The following is a 25,796-nucleotide window of genomic DNA, read 5'->3' on the forward strand; positions in this document are numbered from 1 at the left end:
GCTCCTTGCATGTGGCCTATTTGCTTAATCTTCCCCAAGAGGATCCTTCTCCTCAGTGAAACAGAAGGCATATGTGGTAAAGGCATTGAAATACTCGTGGGTACAAGAGAATATTGTACTTAGTCACCTAACCAATCCCAGCATCAACAAAGAGAATAATGAAATAAAATATGGGAAGGTTCTGAAGGAAACAAATACAAATTCAACACAACAAAAACATGAACGTTTTATACTAGCTCAATTGGGATTAGGATTTCTCAGTGATCTGGTCTGACAATAAAATCTGTTTTGGGGTAGTATATGTATTCTACATTTAAAACCAATAATCTCTAACCTGCAAAATAAATGGGATCATCATTCCTAGTAATTTCTAAAATTGCACTGGTTATATTGCCCAGCCTGGCTCCACCAGTGGCATTGAATAAGCTGATGATGAATACTTCCATCTCTTCAGGTACCTGAAAGAGAAAGTATTATGAAACTAATTTCTTGCATACAGAACAATGAAGGAATTAAAATGAACACTGAGGTGTTTAACAAACTACAGGTTTCTGAGTGTTATATTAATTTATTGATCCTTAAGTGCTTCAAGAGGGATGACAAATGACAGTTTATACAGTTACACAGAAACCATCATCAGGCTAAAATCCTTGTAAATAAGTCACCTCATCTTTACTGTTGTACAGATGACCCAAAAGTTATCTTGTGGCTTCCTGCTTCTGATACATGTGATTTATTTTTACAGCTTTATTTATTTATTATTAGTTATTCTCATTCTTTCTTACATTACTTCAAATATATCAGCATAAAAAATAAAAATTAGGATTCCTGCTATGAAAACAAGGGTTTTATTCAAACGAACTTTTCTATAATTTAACCACATTCAACTACTCTCAGCTTCTAATTTTTTTTGTTTGTAAGTATGCACAGCTTCTCAAATTCTTTTATGATTTGCTGAAGTAATCTCAGTTTTACCCAAGTATTTTGATTTTTCCTACAAATACTTATCAGGCTCTTAAAAAACAGACATTCCTTCTTTCTCCTTAAATTGTAATGTTTTTGCACTTAGTCTTTGTCCCATATACTCACACAAAAACTCTGTAAAAATGTTTACCTCATCTGGCAGTGAGTAAATGGTGATATTTTTTGAAAACTCCAGATTATCAAAGAAAATAGTCCCTTGTTCTGGATAGATGTCATTGGTACACGCTGGGTCAACAACCCAAGACACACTAACGTTGCCATAGTTTCCTTGGTTTCTTACAACTCTGTAAGCAGCTAAAAAATGCAAACATATACAGTCAGTGTGCATCTTCAGAACAACACAAATCAAAAAGGTCAGCAAAGTCAAAACAAAGAAAAAAGGAAATGAAATAATAAGCAAATCCACTTCCTCCAAAACTAATAATATATGAGAGCACTACCCAAAAGGACACACAAAGATAGACCATTAAAGCAGTTCAAACTGGCTTAAATTTGTTATTTTTTGCCTGTAAAGGTACTTGATAACTGAATAAAGATAGATAAATTGAAGTCACCCATATGAAGATTTAGCTCTACTATTCTCTCACATGGCACCCTATTCTTCACACTCCACAAGCAGAGCCACTACCTCCAGGTTGCATTTTACACATACATCAATACTTCATCCCTCCTGTCTGGCATATTCTCTAGCCATTTTTTTACTGGATTGATCTCTTTGGCTTTCCAGGCCATCCTCCTCCATTTCAGTCTCCGTTCCTCATTGTGCTGGCACTGAACCACTCTGGAAACTCCTGAGTGGAGACTTGAGTCAGACATTGTCCTAGAAAGGTGAAATGGGGAAAAGAAGCCTTGCAGGGGCAGACAGCAGACAAAGCAGCAACTAATAAAAAAGAATTACCAGCGTAGATGATTTCTCCTTTACTTTCCTCTATTGTTACTGATAGTTCATCAGGTAGAAACTGAATGACACCATGTGGATCATCGTTCTTCAGAATGGTTATATTGACCCTTGTGGCATTCCCCAACTTGCCTGGCATTTCACTGTAGCCACTGAGTACTACAGAATATATCTCATCCAGCTAGAAGAGGGAAACTCAGTCAGAATAAAAATACATACTCAGTACTCACATCCAAAACAAATGGGCAAACATCCACAGTCCCTAGCCAGGCAGAAAGAGATACAAATTTAAACAAAAGGAAACCACACACACTTTCTACATGCACAATGTGTTTGTACATTGCCATCAGAACAAAGAAATAATTAGAAATTTCTATCTCTGGTAGGACCATTTTTTCAAAAATTCTAGCATCATTATAGGCAAGGACTTATTTTGTGTACTTAACTTAGAGTCACATCAATTCACTAGGACAAATATATTTGTAATGCTCCCTGAAAGGTAAGTTTTCCATAAGATTTATTAACATTTCTGGCTTTGTAACAGGGAAAGCAAAGATTTTAAAACCACTGACAGCAAACTAATTAAAAAAGAATGTATCAGCTTGCTTTATTAATCTCATGGGACCTTGTACTTCATGTATTTCTTGCAAAAAGCTCACAGGTAATGCTTCAAGGAACATTAAAACAAGTATTGCACCTGTGTATCTATGTGGCAAATATTAGTCTAGACTGGGGACCACTGAGTAAACTAGAAGATGATTACTATAAAAGAAACAAAAACGAAGTGGTTCTTCACACAGAGTTCAATTAAACAATAGCGCTCTATACTACAGAATGTCATGGACACTAAAAACTTACATGGATTCAAAGCGTAACGGTTTCAATTCACAAAAAAAAAATCCACTGAGGAATATTAAACCCAAAGACACCTTCTATTTATCCAGGCATCCCTGGTTTGGAGGCTGGGAAGACATTCTGGAGAAAAGCCATTACGCACTTGTTCTGCTCCAGTATATTTGCCTATATTTCAATAAGTGACAAACTAATATGCCTGTGAACACAATTTGAAGAGAGAAAAATATTAATTTTTACCTCTGGAATCCCATCCATTCTTGTCAGAAGAGTAATTATGATCTCTCTTTCACCAGGCTTAAACTCCAGAATTCCTGTGCTTCCATAAAACTCGTTATTGTCTCTTGGTTCTACAGTGTAGCGTAGAAACTGCCTGACGAGACTTCCTCTACTGCGGACAATCTGCAGTTCGACAGACTCCCCTTCCTGTAAAAAAGAAAATCCAGCTTTTTTCTAGCACTCTGCTTAAACTAAGTTGTCCATAATGATTAAGAGAAATTACTCAGGTATCTACCTTGATACTGTAGGGACCTCTCGAAGAGGGAGAAAATTCAAACACTCCTCCAGGATCATCATTTTCCAAAATAATAATTTCACGAGTAGTAAACCCGTACTTCAGTATTTGATTTTCCACGTTGACCCTGAGAAAGGAAGGCAAGAGGGTTTTTTGAGTGACAATTCTATGTGGCAATTAAATCCACACCTATGCAAAGAACATCAGAATACTGATGAATTTTATTAATAAATTATGAAAACAATTACCTGCAAAGAATAACATAAATTAAGAAAGACACATCAGTATGTTTTATCCATTTGTAAAAAAAACTTTGCTTCCGAAGTAACTTTGTTTTCTGATTAGTTTTTATAGTTGGCAATTCTGGGTTTTTTTAGTCACACATACATACAACTCACAGGAAAAAAAAACAGAGTTGTGCAGTAAAAAGTTAGAGTCACATTCAGTATTACTTTGTATTTGGATCAAAACATAAAGATAATCCAATATCACTTAAACAAATAGAAATTACATTGACAACTACACATTCTTATCTTCTTCTGCAAAATTCACTACTGCTACAAATAGGAAGACACTTGCCCCTCAGGATTGTGGATTTCATCCTCACCTGTGTGTTAACCTGCCTTCTGTAAGAAGTGGACACTACCTGTAGGATCCCAGAGAGTGGGACTGCACATTAAAAAAATACGTCAGCAGACACAGTAACTTGTGTTAACATGAACTAAATGTAGGTTATTCAAAAACAAGATAACGGCTCATCTTTGACTACACAAAACTTCTTCTCTGTAATTCTAGTCAGTTCAGTCATTTAGCTGGGGAAATTCATATTTCTGGCAGTTTAAAACAACTAATCCATTATTGCATCAAATGCTCAAATATCAAACGCTGAGCCATGCATTCATAACTTTCAACATTCACAGATCCTAAATAAAGAAATGCCTTCAAGCCAGAACCCCATGCCATCAAATTAAACACCAAAGGGAAAGCATGCATTGTCTGAAGAGATGCAGAAGACGTGATTCTTGAGAGGAAAAGAAATGATAAAGACAGATTCTGTCCAAACCAATCACTTGTAAAACAAAGCATTGATTCACTGAAGACAAACCACACTTCACTGCACTTACCCAAAGTACACGACAAACCTTTCTGTCTCTACCCTGTCAACACAGAAAGAAAGAAAGAAAGAAAGGGGATGGGGGAAGGAATGAAAGTGCCACTTGCTAGAATTTCAATAGTAGTAATCTTAGAGAAGAATAGTAATAATTAAAAAAAACCCACACACAAAGCTTTCTTCTTCCTTTCCAAATGTTTATAATGTTCATTTTATGGGAACCCTACTTGCTTGGCATTTTCCTGTTGACAAATGCTAGCAAGTGGGCAGTTTCCACTTAGGAGAAATGACCCCATGACCAATTCAGCATGTCAATACACATTCATGGTATACCCTACCAAGCCCTCCTCCAAGACCCTGATTACTGCCAACCTCTGTGCCTGCTCACAACTGCACCAGCAGCCCACATTTATAAACAGCCCACTGTTTCAACGAAAAAACCTACATGCCTCCATGATATATTATTTCATCAATCTGCCAAAGTAATGATAAAAACAGATAAGCACAGTGGGAGTTATAACAGGTACATATCAAAATCACATCAAACTATATTTTTGACAGTTTTTCAGTTAACCAGATTACCAAAGTAAAATACCAATATAAATATAAATAAATAAAATACCAATACCAATACAAAAATATAACAAACAAAAATAAGAAGAGAAAACAGTATTTGCTAATCTCTTATTTGGTTCTGTTTCAGCCAAGCACTTATAACAAAACTACCACATCAAGTCAGATGAAAGGGCAGTATTATTCTGCAGTGGCAATCATGCGCTTTGACTTTCTTAATCTAAAATAAATATATATTAAATGTAAAACTTTTATCTCCTATCAAAATACCACAAATAGATTACCACAGCATTTACAAAGTGAAATTCTGACTTCACTAATCTCAAAAAGAACTCAGATTCAGAATTCAATAGAGATAAGAGTTCACTCAAGAGTTTGAGAAAATAACACAAATACACTTGCAGATACATTCTTTCAAACAGGAGATCTGAGTTAACAGAAATTTCTCACTGATTTGCAGTGAAGCTAGATTGTAAATACTATACATTGAGACATTCTCCCTTCCTTCAGACATATATGTAAAAGTGTTCCAAAACCATCAAAGTATTAATACAATGAAAAGATCAAGGAGAAAATGCCAAAGTTGGTAATGCTAAAATTTAATTATATCGCTAAGCTGTTGGTAATATAATTTACAACAGAGAATACAAATGAACCATTATGTCAAGTGAGTTTTTGATATGTATGTACAAGCTTAAGTAGTTAAGACATAATAATTCATCAGAAAGTGAAAGGGTATGCCAGAAATAAAATCTCTTTCAGCTTCATAAAGTTACACTGCATGAGTCCAAACACAGCTCAGACAAAAAAGCCTGTTAAGATGAACTGAGGAGTAGTGCTAGAATCTAATATCGTGCTGCAATGCACAATGGCAGCACTGCAGAAATCCAGAGGGTAACAGAAATGAAACAGTCACAAGATACCATGAGGTATGCATCTTGAGCATCTCCAGGTGTTCTCTGGAAGGACTGAGAAGACTGGCAATACTTTATTACTTTTAAACAGTCACAGTGTAAGTCAGATCAGAATCTAGAGAACTGGCAGGTCAGAAAGCAACCAGTCAGATTCAACCCATCCTCTCCTAAAGAAAACCATCGCTCAGGAGGTTTCTCCAACCAAGTCCCATTTTCAACAGTAGGATCACTTTATTCATTGATTGATTATTGATTGATCTGACTGTTTTCTCTGAATGACAGGCCAGATTGCTACCGCTGCTCTGCCATAGTAAATGTTGGTTACTATTCAAAAAAGGCATAAAATAGCCTATGCAAAAATGGTATAGAAGGACCTAGGCTTAGGCTTCCAACTCTGAGCTGCTGTTACACGAGCAACGAACAGTGTACACAATAGGATCACCCATGTCTACACCCTGAGGTGCACACATATAAATTCTCATAACATCCCTCCACCAGGATCCACCAGATGACTTCCTGGCTTGACCTTGGATTTGTCTTCTCGCTGTGGACCTGCCTGGCGATCACTACGCTGTGCTTGACCCTGGTGACCACCATCCAGCCTAAACCTGACGTGTGTTCCTGGCTTGACCTGCCCCACCACCATGACCTTGCCTGATGCCCTGGACTCCAGGTTGCCCCCAGTTACCTGCTCCAGCCTGCTCTCTGGCCTCACTGGGGGTGGTGGCCTGGGCCCCTGCCCGACCAGCCATGTTATCAGGCTGGACTCCTGGCTTTACGCCACCACACAGCCTGCAGGCCACCAGCCATCAGCTCTTGCTGCATGCCCTGACAACGTCCAAGAACAAGGCGCTGTTCATTTACAGTCCTTTTGTCGCCGAGTAGAGACATCCAAACTGCCACGGAGTGCACGGTATCAGTTTAGTCCTGTTTCACTCTTTGTGGTATGTGAAATCATCTCTTTAGGCACTCCTACAACAGCAGTGTGGAAACAGAACAAAAATGGCTATTCAGAACTTCCAAAACGCATGGTTTGCCCTGGTGAGGGCATTCAGAAGTAACGATAAAAGTTAAAACAGCTCCTTGTACGCAGTCGATTAGCCATACCAAGGAGCTCCAGCTACTAGGGAGAGCACTTGACCAGGTGTAAGGAGATCCCTCTCACTGGGAAAGCCACTCGCCTTTCTTTCTCCTCAGCTTAACTTCTTCTGTAAAATGGCTATCTGTGGACATGAAGTTTCATTTTATCACAGTGCTGGCAATGTTTATGATGCTAACATAAGCAATGCAATCTCAAACTGCATAACGGTGTTTTCTGTGATCAAACAGCTGTAAAAAACCACACTTCCCATATGAAAAATTCATGTGAAATGACTTGTTATTATTTAGCAAGAACTACATATTAATTAGGACAACTAACAGACGCTTCAAAATGTTTCTTGCACTTTTTAAAACACATAGTACTATAAAATAGCAGAAAGAAGATTTTTGACTGTGTTTAAAGTAACATGGCAATTTCAATGTTATTATGAACTAAATACCACTGCAAATAAAATAATAATTATTAAGAGATGCAATGTGGTCGAATTTGATAGCTTTGGACCACGAATTGGAGTTCTGCAGAAAGTGAATGTTTTGAAAGGCACCTGAGAAACTGAATTGCAACTGTGAATCTGTATTGCTGTTACTATTAAAAACACACTTCTCTAAAAAACTTTTTTTTCTATCAGGGTACCTGAACCTAAAAGGTGCATTCAGACTGCCTGTGGAATGTTACTCAATTTGCTTCCTAGATTTATCGTCATTGTTCACCCCTTCTTTAATTTTTTCAGGATTATCTACTGATTTAATTAGTAGCAGGACCTAAGTCTAAAGAACAGTATTAAACTAGGATTTGCCACATTATAAATTGCACAGTGCTCCTCATCAGAGGGAACACCTTCTGTCCCGGTTTAATCCACAAATTATTTGATTTTGGAGGCTATTTTAATTTTTTTTACTCATAGCAGGAGATAAGGGTGTTGTTATTTTGAAAAGTAATAAAAGCTAGCAGTAGGTGTCCAGTAGCACTCATTTAAAAATTCTACTATTTTCAAATAACTTTTTCCCTGTCAAAACAAAGTCTGATCAAACCCTTGAAGAAAAAGCCAACGTTTTACACTGAAAGAGTTAATTCATATAGCATCACATGTATTACTTAATAGAAAAATTACTTAAGTAAGAAAGATAAATATAGTTTTGAAACAGACACTAACTACAGGAAATCACCAAGTTAGGAGAAAATCCCAGCTCCATTAAACAGTATATTAGTGTTTCTGTGCATGCCTGTGCAGACAGCAACCCATGACATATGAACATTACCTGAGCCCTGAATTAAGAACCATAGAGTGTATGCAGGGCTTTCAATGGGCCTTCTATGATTTGCTAACTTTTTGTCATGAAGTAATGTCTTACACACAAAAATGTTAAAAAACTACCAGATGTTTCACAATGAAATAGTCAAACCTATGTTTTGCATTTGCAATTTTTAAAAAATCTGTTTTCCAAATTCACCCAAGACAGAATTTCAGCCTGTGGAAAACTGCACTGCAGCACACAAATCACTAGAACTATAAAAATCCCCAAGTTCCATTGCTTCAGTTTTGCTTTATTATATATAGTAAATGAGATTTAGGTCATAACATACATGAATCTGTTTTGGCATCCTAAATTATGTGTCATAACTCAAAAAAAATTTGAGCACAAGGACTATGTAAACAATCATCTCTTCATGGTTTATCACTTTCACAAATTAAAATCAATTTTTCAATATATTGCTTTTCCCAAATCCCAAAGTCCACAAGTTTTCACTCTCAACACCATTCATTTAAGAGTGCAAACACAACCCACGTGCCCTGGAGGTCCTGGCCCTTCACTTGTGCCAACTGCCAGATCGACAGCTGTGTATCTGCACCTTACTGAGGGGATGACAACTGCCAGTAGAACATGTTGTGCAGAAGGATAAAACAACAATCAGATTTTTAAAAAACTGATTTCTGTTCGTGCTTACCAGTTAAAACGAACAGCCCTAGTATGTATATATGCTTTCACAATGTATACACACAATTTCCATGGCCTGTTCCACCTACATTCATCAAGAAGACCAAGGCCTTTTCTTTCTCATACAGATTTCACTAGACATCTGGCTTTATTTATGTTTGGTCTCAATTCAGGCCTATTCAGATACGGGCAGGCATTCAACCTGAAGCTGCTCCTAAAAAAAGAAAATATGAAGAAGCTTCAGCAGGTACAGGATTGTCTTGCTTCTTTATTATTCATCTGTCTTTTTTGGAAGCATATTCTTCAGGATATACATTGGCCTCCATTTTGAGGACAGAATTCAGAGTTATTTTTAGTGTCTACAGCCTATGGACAGAGGCCATAGAGCAAGGAAGGAAAATACTATTTTTAATGGCTTGGAAAGTTTCTTTTATAGTTATGGATGCAATCAAAGCTCGTTTAAAATGTAAACTGCCTTAACAACACCACTGAGTTGTAAATAATACATCCTTGTTAGAACTAATTATTTTTATTATTTTATCCATGCTATTACTAATTGCAATAAATAGAATGCTTACGAACATATTTCTATGTCTATAGTTTCATTAAATTTCTTACATGCTCTATTTTCCTACTGACTTATGCTACAATTTATAGAACAGTACAAGCACATCCACAGCACAGTGCATCTTTGTTTTCATGCTAATTCACTACTGCTGTGAGGTGCTGGCTGCCAGCCTTGGAAACTGAAATTTTCTGTTCATCCAGAAAATACAAACTATGCCGAAAGCAATATCACAAGCTTACACACATAACCCTGCCAGTATCCTTCAGCCCTGGTTTGAAGAGTCATCTCCAGCACTGAAAGGATGATCTTTGCACTAATTTCATGCTTGGCTTCTGCTGCTGTTAAAGTTGGCAAATTTCACTCATAGCCTTGAGGGACACTATCCACGTCTAGAGAAAAATTTAGATTTTATCTCCTCGTTTACTTCTTTTTCCAGGCCAGACCACCTGTTCCTTACTTCACTCTCTGACCTTGCCAAGTGTGGGAAAGCTGATTACTGTTGGCACACTTTTTACCAGCCGCTTCATGATCAGCAGAACCTGCTATTCCCACCATACATAGTAAAGGCAAAATAGTGGTTACGTTTGTTCAGCTGCCAGTTCAATCCTCATTGCAGCCATCATTTTCAAGGCACAGCCTAGGGTTGCTAAGACTAAGTGGCAGAAAGCTGTAGTTACACTTGCAGAGGTGTCAGAACTTAAAAGTTAATCTTTTATGCTGTCCACTTCTTCTACATACTTATTTGTTTCCTACCCTTCCACTTCGATTTTTTGGCCATCTTACACAACTTCTTCACAACTTCAATCATCTTTTCTAATCTTAGTTTCCTGCTTTGTGCCAGAGACTCTAATGAATTCCTTGAGACAAACCAGTTTCATGCACAGGAAGAAAAGCAGAGAAATGCTTGCAATAGTCTGCATTTGTTTTTGTCTTGAAAAGGACTGCCTCTTCAATGCAGTGAGTAGCCAAGGTAGAATGAAATAATTCATTCTGCACTAGATGCATCCACCAGCCAGCTTTTACAGAAACAGACCAATCCTGCAATGGAGTAACATCTTTCCTGTGTGCCAGAATGATGTTCAAAAGACCGCCTTTCCAAAAGAGGATTAACAGCTTGAGGAGCTGGTTGCTGGTTCGCTAGTATGCAATTACCATGGGTATCTGCTGTTGAAGCTCCCAAGAGCTAGTTTGCACTTCCTATGTAGGACAAGAATACTTCTCCATAAGGTAAGGACTGTGTAAGTAGTATATGTTCAACATGGATGTTGCAACTAGCAGACCCCTATTAGTGCATTTCCAGAAAAAGTAAAAAATTGTACCTTAGACTAATTGGAGGTAGTAGAAGAAGTGGTAGTATTTCTAACCTAGTTATACAACTGAGTTGTTGGAAGCTGGACAGAAGACATAGCCAAGATTCTCCTGTTAATAAATCAAAGAGGGAATACAGTCCTGGATATGAACTAATTTAAGTATTCTGAGTAGTGTTCATGTACAAATAATACTGTCTCCTGAGGTCTCTTACAGCCTTAATTATCCTATAATCCTGATCTCATGCAGAAGGAAGGCTACAACACTGTGCTTCAACAATACCATTGCTCTCTTTGTAGCCAAAGTGTGTGGTAATGGTCACACTGGGCTATTTTGGAAGCCAGGGGTTGTGATGGAAGCATCTAATTATCAAGAGCAAGCAATACTGAACATGCAAATCAAACAAATAAAAAGCTGATCTAGTTCTGCAACAATACCCTAGCTATAGACCTTTTTCTGACAAACACAGTTATGTTTTGCTTTATACTCTTCGTTATAGTTTTCCCCATTATCTCACTAAACATTACTTTTCTGAAAAGATACGTGTTATAACCGAGAGCTATAACTAAATATCAAAGCTGAAAGAACTTTCTAAATACCATACAATATTTTCATCAAAATATAAACAAAATTAAGTCATTAGATAATAAACACCACACAGTTTCTTACATTGGTCTCCAGTCAAAGAAGAATCCGTACACAGTCTGAATCAAGGGCCTAATATTCCTTCAGGCACTTACCAACACAATACAAGCAATACCTCCTAATTAATACTGTGCTAATTTGTTATATATGAATTGAGTATTACAACTGATAAATATGAATAGAGATTAGGGTACAATACCTGTCCAAAGTTAGTAACACAGTTTCATTCATTTCGGGTATATCATCAGCTTTAATAGTAATGTTGATTGTAGTATCACTTTGTCCAGACAAGAAAACAACAGAGCCATTAAAAGGACTTATATCATCATGTGTAACTGCCTTTAGATTGAGGCCAGAGGGTTTCAAACTCCAAAACACAGTTGCCTGACCATCAGTCCCATCTCGATGCAATGCAATGGAAACCTACGAAACACATGAGTCTGCTGTGACTTGTAAAATTAGATGCAAAACCAACTACCCCCTTGCAAATTACTATATGAATATGAGCCTCAAAATGTTCAGCTTTTTTTTTTACTCATACCTATGTATAAGATACAAAATCAAAGATGGTACATCAACAAAAATATATGCTGAATCTTACCCTTTTAACCATTTATGAGTTATATACTTAGTGGAGATGACAGATTATTAATATCACAAATCACTAAGCAACTATAAACACAAAAAGCCTTGTATGACTGATTTAATCAGTGCCCACCTCATCAAGACACAATCTAGGTTTTAAATGTAACTACCATAATTTTACTCTGGTTGTTATAGTACAGTGCCAACCTGCATTCTGCTTAAGGAAATTAGGAGTTTTAATCTAAGAATGAGAAACAAGGTATCTGATTCAGGATTTGTGGGAAGATTTCAGTGAAGACAACTAGTGAAAAAAGGGAAAATGTATGAAAAAAACATTTTAAAAGAGGTTTCTCCAGCTGGGACTAAAGCACTCGGATGGCAATGCTTTTGAAAATGCTTCTTTGGGTTCTCAGAAACCTAAAAAGCATAATTGTTGGAAAACACACCCAAATTACATGTTCATATGTGAGTCAACTCTAAGATACACAGACATTTCCATGAAATTTAGGAGTGCTATCAGTCCTACTTTACATTACTACTTTTGCAGTTGGTGACAGAGATTAAACTGTCTGCAGCATCTTTCGTTCTGTGTGAGCATCAGGACCGAACAGGTTTTAGATGCTTACAGAGAAAGCAAAGATCAACCTCACTTTTCTGATAATAACTAATACATTACTTCAGACCTCAGTTTTACAAGCACTTTTTTGCCCCCCCCCCCCTCCCCCCGCCTTTTTTTTTTTTTTTTTTTTTTTTTTTAGCAGGCGAGTATTTGCGGTCAGTCAGAATGTAGAGGAAGGATTTTCCTCACATTAACTTTCAAATGTTACACTGAATATAGCAAACTTTGCTTTCTCCAAATAAATTTTTCATACTAAGGGACAATATAAAAAGATTTACTTACCACTGTAGCAGGGGAATCTTCTGGCTCAGAAAGAATAATTGGAAGATTGCTAGTAAAGCCTATTTCTCCATTTGCAATATCTGGAGTAATCCTCAGAGAAATATTTCGAATCTCACCTAATCTAGGACTCAGAGGTGGGACTAGAGGAATTCTATTCACCAGCTCAACTTTTTCCAGCTGTAGGAAAAAGTAAGAAAAAATTGAGAAATAAGAAGCCTTAGTACTGAGTCAGAACAATTCTGACATTTCAGAATAAGTTTCATATGCAGGGAGCAAAACATCTTCAGAACAAATTTCTCCTACTGGCAACATTGCTGTTACAAAAATGTATAAGTAGATGTGTCAAAGAAATGAAGTGGATATCGTAGAGCTTTGTCAGCAGGATGGTATACCCCTCAGACAAATCATGTTCATGTACACAACTAAATGTATGTAGAGGGAGAATGAACCTTCTAGATCAGCCGATTCATTACTAGACCTATGAATAACAGTATTGATTTGAGAAGTGGCCTAAGCTATTGTCCTAACTTCATTTTTTGTGCCATGCATTGATAAAAATCTGCTGAAGTCACTGGAACCATAATAATTTACAGCCTCTGATGAAGCCAAAGAATGATCCATCTTCTTTCCTCTCTCATACAACTTCAAGAACTTCTCTATTTATAATAACTAATACATTAGAATTGCATTCAGAATTGAAAATCAGTATAGTGTTTCAAAACTCTAGTCTCCTCTTGTGTTACCGTATTTCTGATCATTTATTTATACCAAGAAGAAATAGAAAAATGTTTACCCTTTCTCTGAATGGGACATATCACCCACTAAACCCAGCAGCAGTACTGACATAGTAGGGAAAGCAGGATTTGCATGTTTAAATATTTCTTTCAAATATAATTTATACCATGTGATTCTGTCTACATGCATCATTATAATAAATGTTTCTATAACTGATTTGCATATAATTCTGCAAGCATTTCACTGGCGCATGAACCACCAATGAGAACCACCTATTAACTCCCACAAGGATGATTTTGCTTGGAGCTATCAGAAGTTATCACATAGTAAGGTTTTATTGGAGGAGAGGAAAGTGGCCTTATTTAAATCCATATAGTGATCATGAATCACCATTTCAGCTGATGAGTTTTAAAGCCCTTCAATTCTTTAAACCAATCTATATAAAACAACACACAAAAATATTCATGCACATTTTATTCAATGATAGATGGAACTGTTTTACAAATACTGTATTCAGCAATTGATTCTCATCCATACCAGCTAGTTATTGAGAGTCTGAGGAACAGATGATGGGACTGTTTGTTTCACTTGTTTTCTAAGCTTTCTTTTAGAGTAGGCCCTGATCCTGCAATTAGCAGTATGCAGGTGGACCACTGTGTGGTTGTTCACTCAGTAAACTTCCTGAAATACTACACAGCTGAAACAATTTACTTTGTTAAGTGTTTCTGATCCTGGATAGTAACTTTAAGATTAAAGCAATAATTAATGAAGAACCAAGAATTTTTTTTTTTTTGGTTCAGAGTTTCCTTTTAAAGCAAATCAGCCCATGAGGAGAAAAAAATGCGTTATGAATTGAATAATAATGACAAGTAGTTTATTAAATTAGTTAATCTTCCTGTCCATGCCAAAAACTGCACCTCGGACTACAGCAGGTTATTCAATTGAAGATGTCACTGAAGAATGTTAATCTCACTTTTCCAGTTCCTCTATCCATTCTCTAGTTGTGTTTAAGCTTCATTTCCTCCTCCACTACTCCTCCCCCAATTCCTGAGTTGATCCTTTATTGAGCCTAGTACAAACTCTGTAATCTTCTCATTCTAAACATGTTCACTGAGATTATCATTTATTCACAATGTAGAAGGATTGTCATAGTGATAAATAGGGGTATTTTTCTTCCTTCTCTAAATGAATTATTTGTGCTGGAAAGCCCCTCTGATTTTGTTTATTCAAACAAAAAGATTTTTATGGTTCATAGAGAAAGTACAGAACATACACCCCCTGCCTCCCTGGAATGTGCAGTTTGAAAAGCTGGGCAAAGTGCCTGCATTCTGAAATACTTATCACATGTGTGTCTTGTCCATAGTCCACACTGCAATGTTACTTATAATGCATCATTTAAAAAGGGCTTGGAGTTAGATTTTTCAATTCTTCTGTAGATCTTTCAGATCTCATGCTCACGTAAAACATACTAACCTATTCTAGTATTCCAGAACGCAATTCCCTATCTAACTGTGAATGCAAAAAAAATTGCATACTAGTAAAACAATAATATAATTCTGGCAATAAAATTTTTTTCTCTTTTTTTTTTTCAGTGAATGTGGGGAGAAGGAGGTAGAGAGAAGAAATCTTTTCAAGGTCCCAGAAGTAATTAAAACATCTTTGGTAGACCATAAATTAAAAATAAAACCTGGCAAATTTTAAATCTATGGCTTTAATATCAACATCTTCATTTGAAAACTCTAAAGATGTCTGACTTAAAATGAAAAGATTAAAAGGAACTAAGAAATGCCTCTGTGATTTGTACTTTGGATGCACCAAGTCATCCTTCTGTCTGTGTATCAAGATCACTACATGATCACTATCAAGATCATCTTCCTAGATGACCAGAGTGGCAATGGTTAATCACAGGAAGTAGAGATTACACGGTAGTCTTAACTGCAGATGAGAAAATAAGTATAACATATAATGATTACCATGCCTTGGATCTTCCAAAGCAGTATATCTGAACAATAACTTGCTAAAATGTAAGCAAAATTGGTTTTCTCCAGTGAAAAATGAAAGCCTGCATTGGAAAGTGGAAATTCTTTCTTTAAATATTTTTGCTGAAAACCCAGTTTTCTGTCAAAAACAGTTTTAATGAATTTTTCCAGCCAATTTTAATTAGCAACAACAGACATTCCCTTCTTACGAATTCAGATAGAAAAAAAAGAGGAAAAAAAACCAAAAGGGCATATGCAGGGGAAACTGGAAAAAATATTTTTCAAGTTCTCCAGCCAAATTTATAGGTAAATGAAATATAACATATGTTTTACTATTTTTAATATATATTTACTTGCTTGTAATTTCTAAAATTTGTCATGACTCTGTAATTTAATTTTAAGAACGTTAATTTGGTTAAATTGAAAGCCAAGGGGTAGACAGAGAAACAGTTACAACAGGTAACTAAATTCTGCAACATTGATCTCCTTTTGTTAAATACCATGATTAATACCTGACTCCTCTTACAACAGTCTATTTTTTAAAAATGGTGTAATTAGTAAATAATGATTAGGAAAAAAAGGGGTTTATGGCACATTTATGGAAGCTGTCTCTAAATATGAAAGTTTTCATTGCTACAGAGCTAATCACTTTTTTTTTTAAACAGGTAGAATCATTTTAACTAAATTAAAAGGGAAGAAACCACTACTAAATTATATCCTTTATATTACACAGGCTAAAAAACCACTCCAAAACACAACTGAGATACCTGTACGAGGAAATGAGCACCATTTTGAAGAAATGCATCATTTCTTATTGGTATATTTAAAGCATCTTTTGTTTTTCCTTCTGGAAACATGAGAATGCTTCTTCTAGACATATTTAGAATGCCGTCTTTTGCTCTCTCAGGATCCAGAGCTCCAGCTGGAATATAGAGTGCAGTATAAACCAACTGCACATCTCCAACTGTTCCTCTCTCCCTTGCAAAACTCAAGGATAAAAAGCGTCCCATTGGATTACTTTCAATCTTCTGATTCTCCAAAGGATAAAATTTTACTAGGCCGTAAACATCATCACTGTCCTGAATGTAAAACAGAAGCTGCAAAACAGAAGACAGCATCACTTACTCTCTGCTACAGTTACTGTATACCGTAGTTTTCATGCTTTCACAAAAGCATGTCCTGACTGTCACCATACATTTTTCTCCTTAGTGAATTGGCACTCAAGAAAGAAATCAGATTGACAGCCCCAAAGTATTCTTTGTACACAAGCAGCACAACACTGACAGTGGCAACTTTCCCACTATACATAATCCATGTGCCGGAATGAGCTCTGAATAACTGGTTTTTTGGTTCAGCGGCCAAAGTGGATAATTTTTAAATGTTTCAGATTGTGAAAAATTTCCTTTTTTTTCACCAAGTTCATTCCAACCATTTTTGAGAAAGACAAAGAAGCGACTTGAGTCACAAAACTGTCAGCAATGCTAGTGACCCTTTATTTAACAGTTCGAAGGTTCCAGTCTTAACCACCAACCCCTCCTCCTGAAGCTGTATAAAACATTCCAATAATCATTAAGACAGCAAATGAGCAAGTGAAAATAACTCTCCTGCCTTCTCTTAGCAAGCAGTCACTCAAGACCGCATTTATGCAATGCTACGTATGTTGGGAATAATCTAAGCTGAATGCTACCACATCAAAATGGTCTGGCTTTGTGTACTATACTAATCCAACTACTTTGGATATGGCCATATACCCTAAAATCATATTAAGGTTTAATTTGTTTGATTTATATTCAAGCCCAAACCCTTCAGCCAGTTTAGCCAATCAATCAAGGTTACCAAAACTGGTAAAGTCCCTAATTATTACATATTATTACCTTCTCCAAAAGAATTCTAAAAGCAAACTTACCTCAGATGGTTCACTGACTTCTGCACCTCCCTGTATTGTATGAGCTAAGAGTTTCAGAAGATAGGGCTCTGCCTCTTCTGGTATATCATCATTAATAATGTTCAGAGGAAGTGTTAGCAGCATCTGTCCTTGATCAAAACATATTTCCCCGGTCTCTGGAATGAGGTCTGCAGTCACAGGTGAGGGATCACTGCTATTTCGGATTATAACCCAGGTAACAGAAACATTTCCATGTGTTCCACCATTTCTTACAATTGTGATCCCTTCAAACCTACAGTTTTGAATGAAAATAAAACCCCACAATATAAAATTATAATTAATATTGGCTTGCCTAGTTATCAATTCCCTGAAAGATTTACACTGACTTAAGTGGAATAAATGTTAACTGCTGCAACTGACATTTGAGTCCAGGCTTCAAGTTTATGAAATCATAACACACACGTAAGATTTTTCTTAGAGCACTTATTAATGAGCTCTCTGTAATGTCTCTAAAGATACTTGTTAGAAATTATTTTGTTTACAGTGAGAAAGATACTGAGAAGTGGATACTTGGCATGTTTTACCTTTGTCTCAAGAACTATGTGTCAAATTTCAGAAAACTTTTTCTCTATTAACTTTCTACATCATTTTACAAAATACATCAAAGTACAGTTGTCGGACATGAACATTTAAATAATGATTCTGAATGAACTATTTGCCTCTGTACTGAAATATTGTTATCAATATTTATGATACTGGAAATATCACGTTTCCTGCATCTGACAAGCACATGACTACAACAAAATGTCTGGGAATCATGACTTACAAAACTTCAGAAAGCACAATTTATTTCTTTACTGTGTATAAGAAAGAAAGATGAATACCGAAGTGCTGGGCTTTACATACTATAAAACATTATTTCAAAATTGTTCATAGTATGATAGCTTGATGCATTACCTGTTTCTCTAGGGATGAACTACCATCAGTAGCTAGCAGTGGACATTTTTATTGAGACCGTCAATATTATGTATCAGTCCTGCCTGTAAAATCTGTACAGAGCTTTGATTTTAATCTCTCTGTAAAATCACAAATATTTAACTTATTTTTAAATTTAAGGTAAGTATTTCATGGGAGACACTCAATACCTTTTTTTTTTTTAACCAGAGACTGATTTTACATATAGTAAATACAAAGATTTACCAAGGAAGGAAGCCAGAAATCTATTTCCCACTTGTATGAACTGATGTGTGGCAGCATGACAACTTCATTGATCCTGCCTTTAGATTAAGGGTTTTTCAGTATTCTGATAATGTGATTAAATATTCACAGCTTTTACATACTGTTCACAAATATTAAAATACTTCTTGTATAATTAGACATTCCCACTTCCTTGAAATCTTTGTAGATACAGTCGATAACAACACACGAAGTGATTTCTAGATTATATTTTCAGTAGTGATTTTATAATTACTTTCAATGAAATCCTAAGGATGCTTAACAAAGCCAAACAAATCTCTTAAACTGACTAGATGCTAGACTTGTAGATCTGTGGTACCTTGAAATTTGGTCTTCATCAATGATAACAGTCTGAGCAAACAGGATACTGTTGATTGATAGTACTCCATAGGGTTTATCATTTGGTTGGATGGTGACATGAACAACAGATGGATTAACCAAAACAGCATCTCCCTGCAAAGTGTCCTTAAGAAGCATAATCTGAAAGGTCTCAGCAATTTCTGGTATGGCATCATCAAGGATCTTAAATTTCATATACGTTTCATGAACTAGAGGTGGGAAAACAATAGTTGTATTTGGCTGTAGATCTAGAAAGTCTACATTAAGCTGTGCATGTGCTGTTGAATCCCCAGTTATGATGGCGTAACTGACAGAGACTTCATGTTCATCAGGTCCAATTAATTTTCCACTGACATCCTTACCACGAACCACTTGAATTGTTACCACATCAACTTCCTCAGGCACCATATAAGCACTCTGAACAAAACGCACAGGGCTGTCATTTTTCTTAATATTAATCTGAACAGAATTTTTTGTGTTGTTGATTTCAGCCCCTCCCTCCACGCTCCTCAGACGAACAACAAACAATTCATCATTTTCAGGTATCTGGAAAAATAACATTAGCAACTGGGTGTAAGTCACACTTCAAATACATGCAGAACACTGAGAAATATTTTATATATTTTGCAGAAAGGGGTAGTAATACAAACTTGACAGCTCATTTCATATTAAAACAAACAGGAGAGAAGTCTTTTAACTTTGGCTGAAAATCCCTTCTCAAAATTGAATGTTTCCATTTTCTAAAACATACTTCTGTGCTCTGGCAATATGAAAAAGGGTGAAAAGCCAAACAAAAGCAAAACAAAAACTAGGCAAGGATCAGAAAAGGCTGGATCTTTCCAACTTGAGACTACGAGGAGATGCAAACTCTATTTTTGGAAGACACCTCTATTTGGAAGCAAGTGCTCCTCCCAGATATTTAGATCTACATCTTAATTTTCTGATGTTGATACTGATTTGGCCCTATGCATGCCTGAGAGAAAACAGGAAAAATTTATGGACACAACCTACCTTGGCCCATCCATTCTGGTACAACTGGAAAAGGAACACTTCCTACGTTCAGACACACCCACTTCCCCAGAGAAAATTTCCCTCACAGATCTCAGAAAGTCTTTTCTGGTGCTTAGCAATTCATTACGCTTTGGCATTTCTACAAAATGACTGTTTAAAAATACACTTTAGTTTTAGCTATTTCTTCTCCAATATCTGATGCAGCAGACAAGTAAGAATGGCTTATAAACCACAAATTACAGAACTTAAGGATGAGATTTTTCCTTTATATTACTACATTTTATTCCCCTCATCTTGATTTGCTAAACCCATTTAACTGAAAAATATTATTATTTTGTTAATATATATAGGTAAAAAGTAAATCTTTAAAAATTATTTATGATCTTTCCATCTCATCCGTGCTGTGGACTTCCGGAAACTAGTATTATTTGCTCCTGAGAGGAGTTCCAAAATTACTTATTTTTTGCTAATGGCAATACTCTGTTATAAAGTTGACAAATCCTTTTCATGCACTTTTGTTTACCAAGCTAAAAAAGTTCTGAAAACCCTGCTGTCCAATATTTCTTCTCTTTCACACTCATTTGTTAATTGGCCACCCTCAGATTCTTTTCTAGGGCTAAGAGAGTGGGCACGCAACCGCCTTTATAGCTGATGCCAATTCTGTCCCTTGTTTGGCTTGTGGCACTTAAACTTGCATAATGTTGTTGACCGATGCAGGTTTTGTTTGTCAAAGTGAGATCTGGAAACTCTCAGTCACCTCTCTCCTATACTGAGATACGACACAGTTATTTTACCTTATTAGAATAGATGCTAACTTATTTTAAATTTAGTTCACTAATTAATATACCGTCTTGCACCACAAAAATACACATTTAAGAGAGTCAAAATGTATCCACAATTGTTGTTGTAGGTTACGTCTTAGTATCTCATATAAATGGGATATTCTGGAGTTCTTAATGGAATCATGACTGACCAAAAAAAAAAAAACAGTCAAACTTCAAAGACAACAGTATAAATGATTTCCAGTGCTGCCCCGCCTCTTTCATTTTCTCTTAACAAAGTTTCCATTATTCCTCACTAAAAAAGGAAATGTATACAATAAAATTACTATAAATGTAGTGCCATGGAGATCAGATCCGCAGTCCCCTAAATTCTGTAGGAAAAGGGGGCTACCCAATTCAGAAAAATACTTGTTTCATTGTTTTTCCTAACTTCAGATCCTAAAAGCTCAACATTCTGAGAGAAATATTGGATTCTTGTGAATTCCATCATCATCATCATCATCATCATCATCATCATCAATAAAGGTTTTTTATGTAAAATAAACCTTTCATGTATGCCTGTGGAAGACTCACTGAGTGGACCAGCCACACCTGTACAGATCAAACTTTGAGAAACAGAACTTTGATAGCATTTCTCAGAGGAAAAAAAAAAATAACATCCTCCCAAAAAGCCTAAGGATTTCTTTCTGTGTGTGTGTCACAGAAATATTACATCTAATCTGAAAGGGATGTTTCTACACACCAGATGTTTCTGGTACAGTCTGTTAACATTAAAAATATCAGTATAGATGTGGAAAACCGCTTTTATAACTAACAGAAATATGCAAAAAATTGCTTTAAAGTTGCTCACTTCTGAGACAGGCACTTTTTTGCTATTAATTTTTTCTTGTGAATTTATTATTATACAAGAACAACTTATAAGAACAACTTATTAAGTTGTTCTGTCTCATATTTACTTATTTTGGTGCCTCTATTTTCCTTCTCATCTACATTATAAATACATATTTAAAAAAAAAAACAGAAAAGAAAAGCATAAGAAAAATGAAAAACACAAACTGAAAAGTTAAAGACTATGTTTTGTTTACTCTGAAAAAGAAAGAAAGGCTCACAACATATAAACATATTTTTTTCAAAGACCAATCTAAAAATCGAAAATTTTTAATTCTCCCCCAGTGTTCATGCTCTTCACAACATCACCTATTTCTTTTAGGAATGTTATCTATTTTTAGTACGTTTTAAAATATGTTTCTACCTTGAAACATATCTATACAAAAACATATAAATTTTTTCAATCTATCTTTTCCCCATGAATATTCCATGCATTATATTCTTTCTTTAGTGGCAAACATAACATGTCTGCTCTTCACATGAGTGAGAGCCAATCAAGTTAACAAAGAATAAACTGGATTCTTATGCACTGTTACGTGAAGGCAGAGGAGCTGCACAGGCATCACTAAGAACGTAATCAAAAATGCATCATGTAAGCAATGTTATGGTTAGGTTCCTTTTGCCTGAACAATTAATAAAGACAAAAAGGATAGCCTGAGTTCATTATGCAAACATAGCCTGAATTTGCAAGGCAGACAATCAGGGAAAAGCAGAGCACATTTTAAAAGAAATACAGAAAAGTTAAATACAGAAAGCATAGTCTAATAGATAAACCTATATCTAGTTCAAGAACACCATTCTTGGCCATACAACAAGGACTTCAGTATTCTATTTGGAAGAAAAACTAGAATCTTTTCCTGATTATTTATACATTTACTGCAGTAACACCTAACAGGTCTAGTCAGAGCGGCCAGGATATGTTCAGAAACTAAAAATATTCACTGATGAAAATTACAGAGGTAGCATTAGAAGGGGTACAAATGAGAGCCCATAGAGCCAAAATTTAACATCACTTCATTAAGCAGAAGCACTTTTAGCCTTGTTTAAACCAAGCATTTTTGTAACTTATTACTCTAAGTTTCTCCAGAACAACAGGTAAGCTTCTACATATCCAAACCAAAAATGAAGTCAGCTTGTTCTTACCTGATCATCAAGCACTGTTAAATTATAAATCAGCACTGATCTCCCAGGCGTAAATGTAATATTTCCCCTAGCTGGACTTAAGTCTTCTTCAGCTGGGTTTGGTCCATCTTCTATCTGCAAAGAATTGATTTTTACGATAAGAAATACAGAAAAACAGGAATACAAATCTAGTACAAGTACAATAATAAATATACAGTGTGTGACATGCATAACAAACGACCATCTATTCAGTCACCTCCTGCCCACAGGCACACACATTCAATTGCGAAAATCTGCTCCTTTTTGGCAGACAGAGTAAGTCAGAGTAACCACTCTGACGAAATTATGTATTGCCAGAGAAAGAGGAAGAAAAGTACTTCCATATAGGCCTACAAGGAGTCTTTGGTATCTACTGATGCATAACTGACTCTTTTATGTAACAGAAAGGATATTAATTCTAATTTAATTTAAATCACTAATATTTCACAATAAGTTCCAAGATAAAATAATCGCAGTTACTGGTTTTGTGTCCTTTCTATCTTGACTTGTGATATTAAGGAAATTACAGTTAATACTGAAGCCTAAAAGACTAGGAAGACCCTCAGAGGCAATATGTTGGGGGTTTTTTAGAAAATCTTGTAAATTTTTTTCAACATATATATATAAACTACACTGTGAGATGGACCTGATTAATTGTGCAGAGAGTAAAATTTATTGGACATTAAAACAAAAAGATCTGCAACAAATTACACAGAGAATCTCATTCTGTATGTTAACTATACTTGCTGTATTTAGCATGCAATAAAATCCAGTACAAATCTTTTGAGATTTTGACAGGCCTAGATTAAACCCTTGATGACATATAGACCAGACAACTGATAAAGAAATATCCATATGAAAGAATTTACATGTAATTTTAAACTATGTAATAGAATCAGAGCTAGGTAAGAAAGAAAACAACAACAAAACATACCAATAAAGGCAATAACTGTATCACATTCAAACCCAGTAAGTAAGTAACAGCCTAAATATTGAACATGAGTAATTATTTTGAAAGGTTTAAGCTTCTGGGAATTCAAACTGCAGTCTTACAGATACAGAATTTCACTAAATACTGAGCTCTCATACTTACATGTTTGAAGTTGGCACAAGCATTAGAGACTCACTCAGATATTTATGTGTAAAATACAGATACATTTTGAAGAAATATTAAATAAGACATTTCTTACACACTTAATACACATTGTTTTCTAGTAATACCAACTAATGCTGCCTCAAATATCTTACTAAATGACAGAGAATACTCAGGTTTTCCTAATATCTCTTAATTTTTCCTCAAATTAAACAGTCAGATAATTACAATATTTTCCATTTCACAGGTAGTATCTTTGCATTTTATGAAACAGATTTAACAGAAGTAGACATAGGCATTTTGCCCCTCTTTCACTTTTATAAACACTTTGATAAATTATGATTACAGCCTCACGGTTTTATCACACTAAGGTATGAAGCCTTTTTGATAAACTCACCTCAAAAGTTACGATGACCGTCCCGTAGGTTCCCCTTTCCCTAATTAGAGTGAGGGGCACAAATTCATTTCTGCCCCTGGGCTCATTCACTGTGATTAAGGCAGACTAATGAGGAAGAAAAGGGACAGGCAATCAGGCACAGATCAAATATCACAGCAGAAGGAAGAAACTGTTACCATAGAAATACCAAACTCCCACAGACAAGTTAATCCAATCTGCAAACCAGTCCCCTGATGGCATACATTTCCTAGCAACCAATTAGTTCAGCTAATAGAAAGCTTGAAAGATTTCAGATAAAACAATTATCATAAGTTATGCAAGTAGGGGGGCTTGGGGTGTGGGGTGTGAATTAACATAGTCAATATACACAAAGTACTGGCATATTAGCACTAGTATTTATAGGAGCTCCTAACCCCATTAAAAATAGGTTTTCTCCATTAAAAACTCATTTTAGATAACTAGCTATAAATGGACTCTGTGTATCACAGTGCTGTAGCTGAAAGATTGCAAAGAATTACACCAATTCAGGGAGCAGCATGGCTTAGTACCATGGTGCTACAAATGTCTCATGTTCTTATGCTTTTTCAGGGAAGTCCTCTACAAATATTGTATTGCCATAATGCTGCCAGTAAGGCATAGTTTCTCTTTCTACTAACACAAACTCTGTATTATTGCAAATATCCTCCACACCACTAGAGTCACACCAGTGTCTTACTGCAGAAGGTGTTATACAACGCATTTATCATTATACTGTTGTCTCTGCTTGAGAGCTAAGTATAAAATTGCTCACCAAAGATAGGAAAATGTATATATTCTCAAGATTTCCAAATCACATCTTTAGCTTTCCTACGGTATTACTCCTTACTTCTTCCCTCCTATATTTAGATCTTGACTTATAGATGAGGGGCAGGGGGACTGAACAACTTTTAAAAAGTTTTATATTTAAGATGAGCAACATAAATTTTCATCCAGGTGTGAGGCTCTCAGGCTACATCTCAACACCTAGAAATGTATAGAAGTATTAAAGCTGCATATATGTATGAATTACATACATATGTATGAATTACCTCTAGAGATGTTTTCAAAGATGTAACTCAGAATCAGTTTTCAAGGAATTCAGTTGACTAACTAACCAGCATCTTCGAAAATTACACCTTTATGTTTTCTAAAATTTTCACATATACCATATAAAAAGCCATACCATGTTAAAAGAAATTATTCCAAAGGCATTGTCATTTGATAAGATTGTTACAGTGACAGCTTTGGGTGAGCCAAGCTTTATCTTTGCGGATGGTTTCTAAAATTAACAAAACAAAATAAGATATTAAATACAGTGACGAGCAAAAAATACACATTTTGATTTTACTGTCTTTTCAGAGTAAATATTAGCCTGTAACA

The 25,796-nt window shown here is 35.7% G+C and overlaps 1 protein-coding gene across 5 annotated transcripts in view; it reads right to left on the reverse strand.

The window, feature by feature from the left end:
• Positions 1 to 25,796, reverse strand: part of ADGRV1 (adhesion G protein-coupled receptor V1) — a 297,036-nt gene that overhangs the window by 256,002 nt on the left and 15,238 nt on the right. For all 5 annotated transcript variants that reach the window (XM_030004616.2, XM_030004613.2, XM_030004614.2 and 2 more), the window contains exons 4-16: positions 25,600 to 25,695; positions 24,399 to 24,503; positions 22,891 to 23,004; positions 19,047 to 19,612; positions 17,513 to 17,783; positions 16,374 to 16,703; positions 12,893 to 13,069; positions 11,606 to 11,829; positions 3,249 to 3,375; positions 2,975 to 3,160; positions 1,883 to 2,063; positions 1,115 to 1,278; positions 335 to 458 (exon numbers count right to left, since the gene is read on the reverse strand). In XM_030004616.2, the coding sequence (XP_029860476.1) occupies positions 335 to 458; positions 1,115 to 1,278; positions 1,883 to 2,063; positions 2,975 to 3,160; positions 3,249 to 3,375; positions 11,606 to 11,829; positions 12,893 to 13,069; positions 16,374 to 16,703; positions 17,513 to 17,783; positions 19,047 to 19,612; positions 22,891 to 23,004; positions 24,399 to 24,503; positions 25,600 to 25,695 (2,665 nt within the window). The remainder of the gene's footprint in view (positions 1 to 334; positions 459 to 1,114; positions 1,279 to 1,882; positions 2,064 to 2,974; positions 3,161 to 3,248; positions 3,376 to 11,605; positions 11,830 to 12,892; positions 13,070 to 16,373; positions 16,704 to 17,512; positions 17,784 to 19,046; positions 19,613 to 22,890; positions 23,005 to 24,398; positions 24,504 to 25,599; positions 25,696 to 25,796) is intronic.

Source organism: Aquila chrysaetos, chromosome Z (genome assembly GCF_900496995.4).
Source record: "Aquila chrysaetos chrysaetos chromosome Z, bAquChr1.4, whole genome shotgun sequence".
NCBI lineage: Eukaryota > Metazoa > Chordata > Aves > Accipitriformes > Accipitridae > Aquila > Aquila chrysaetos.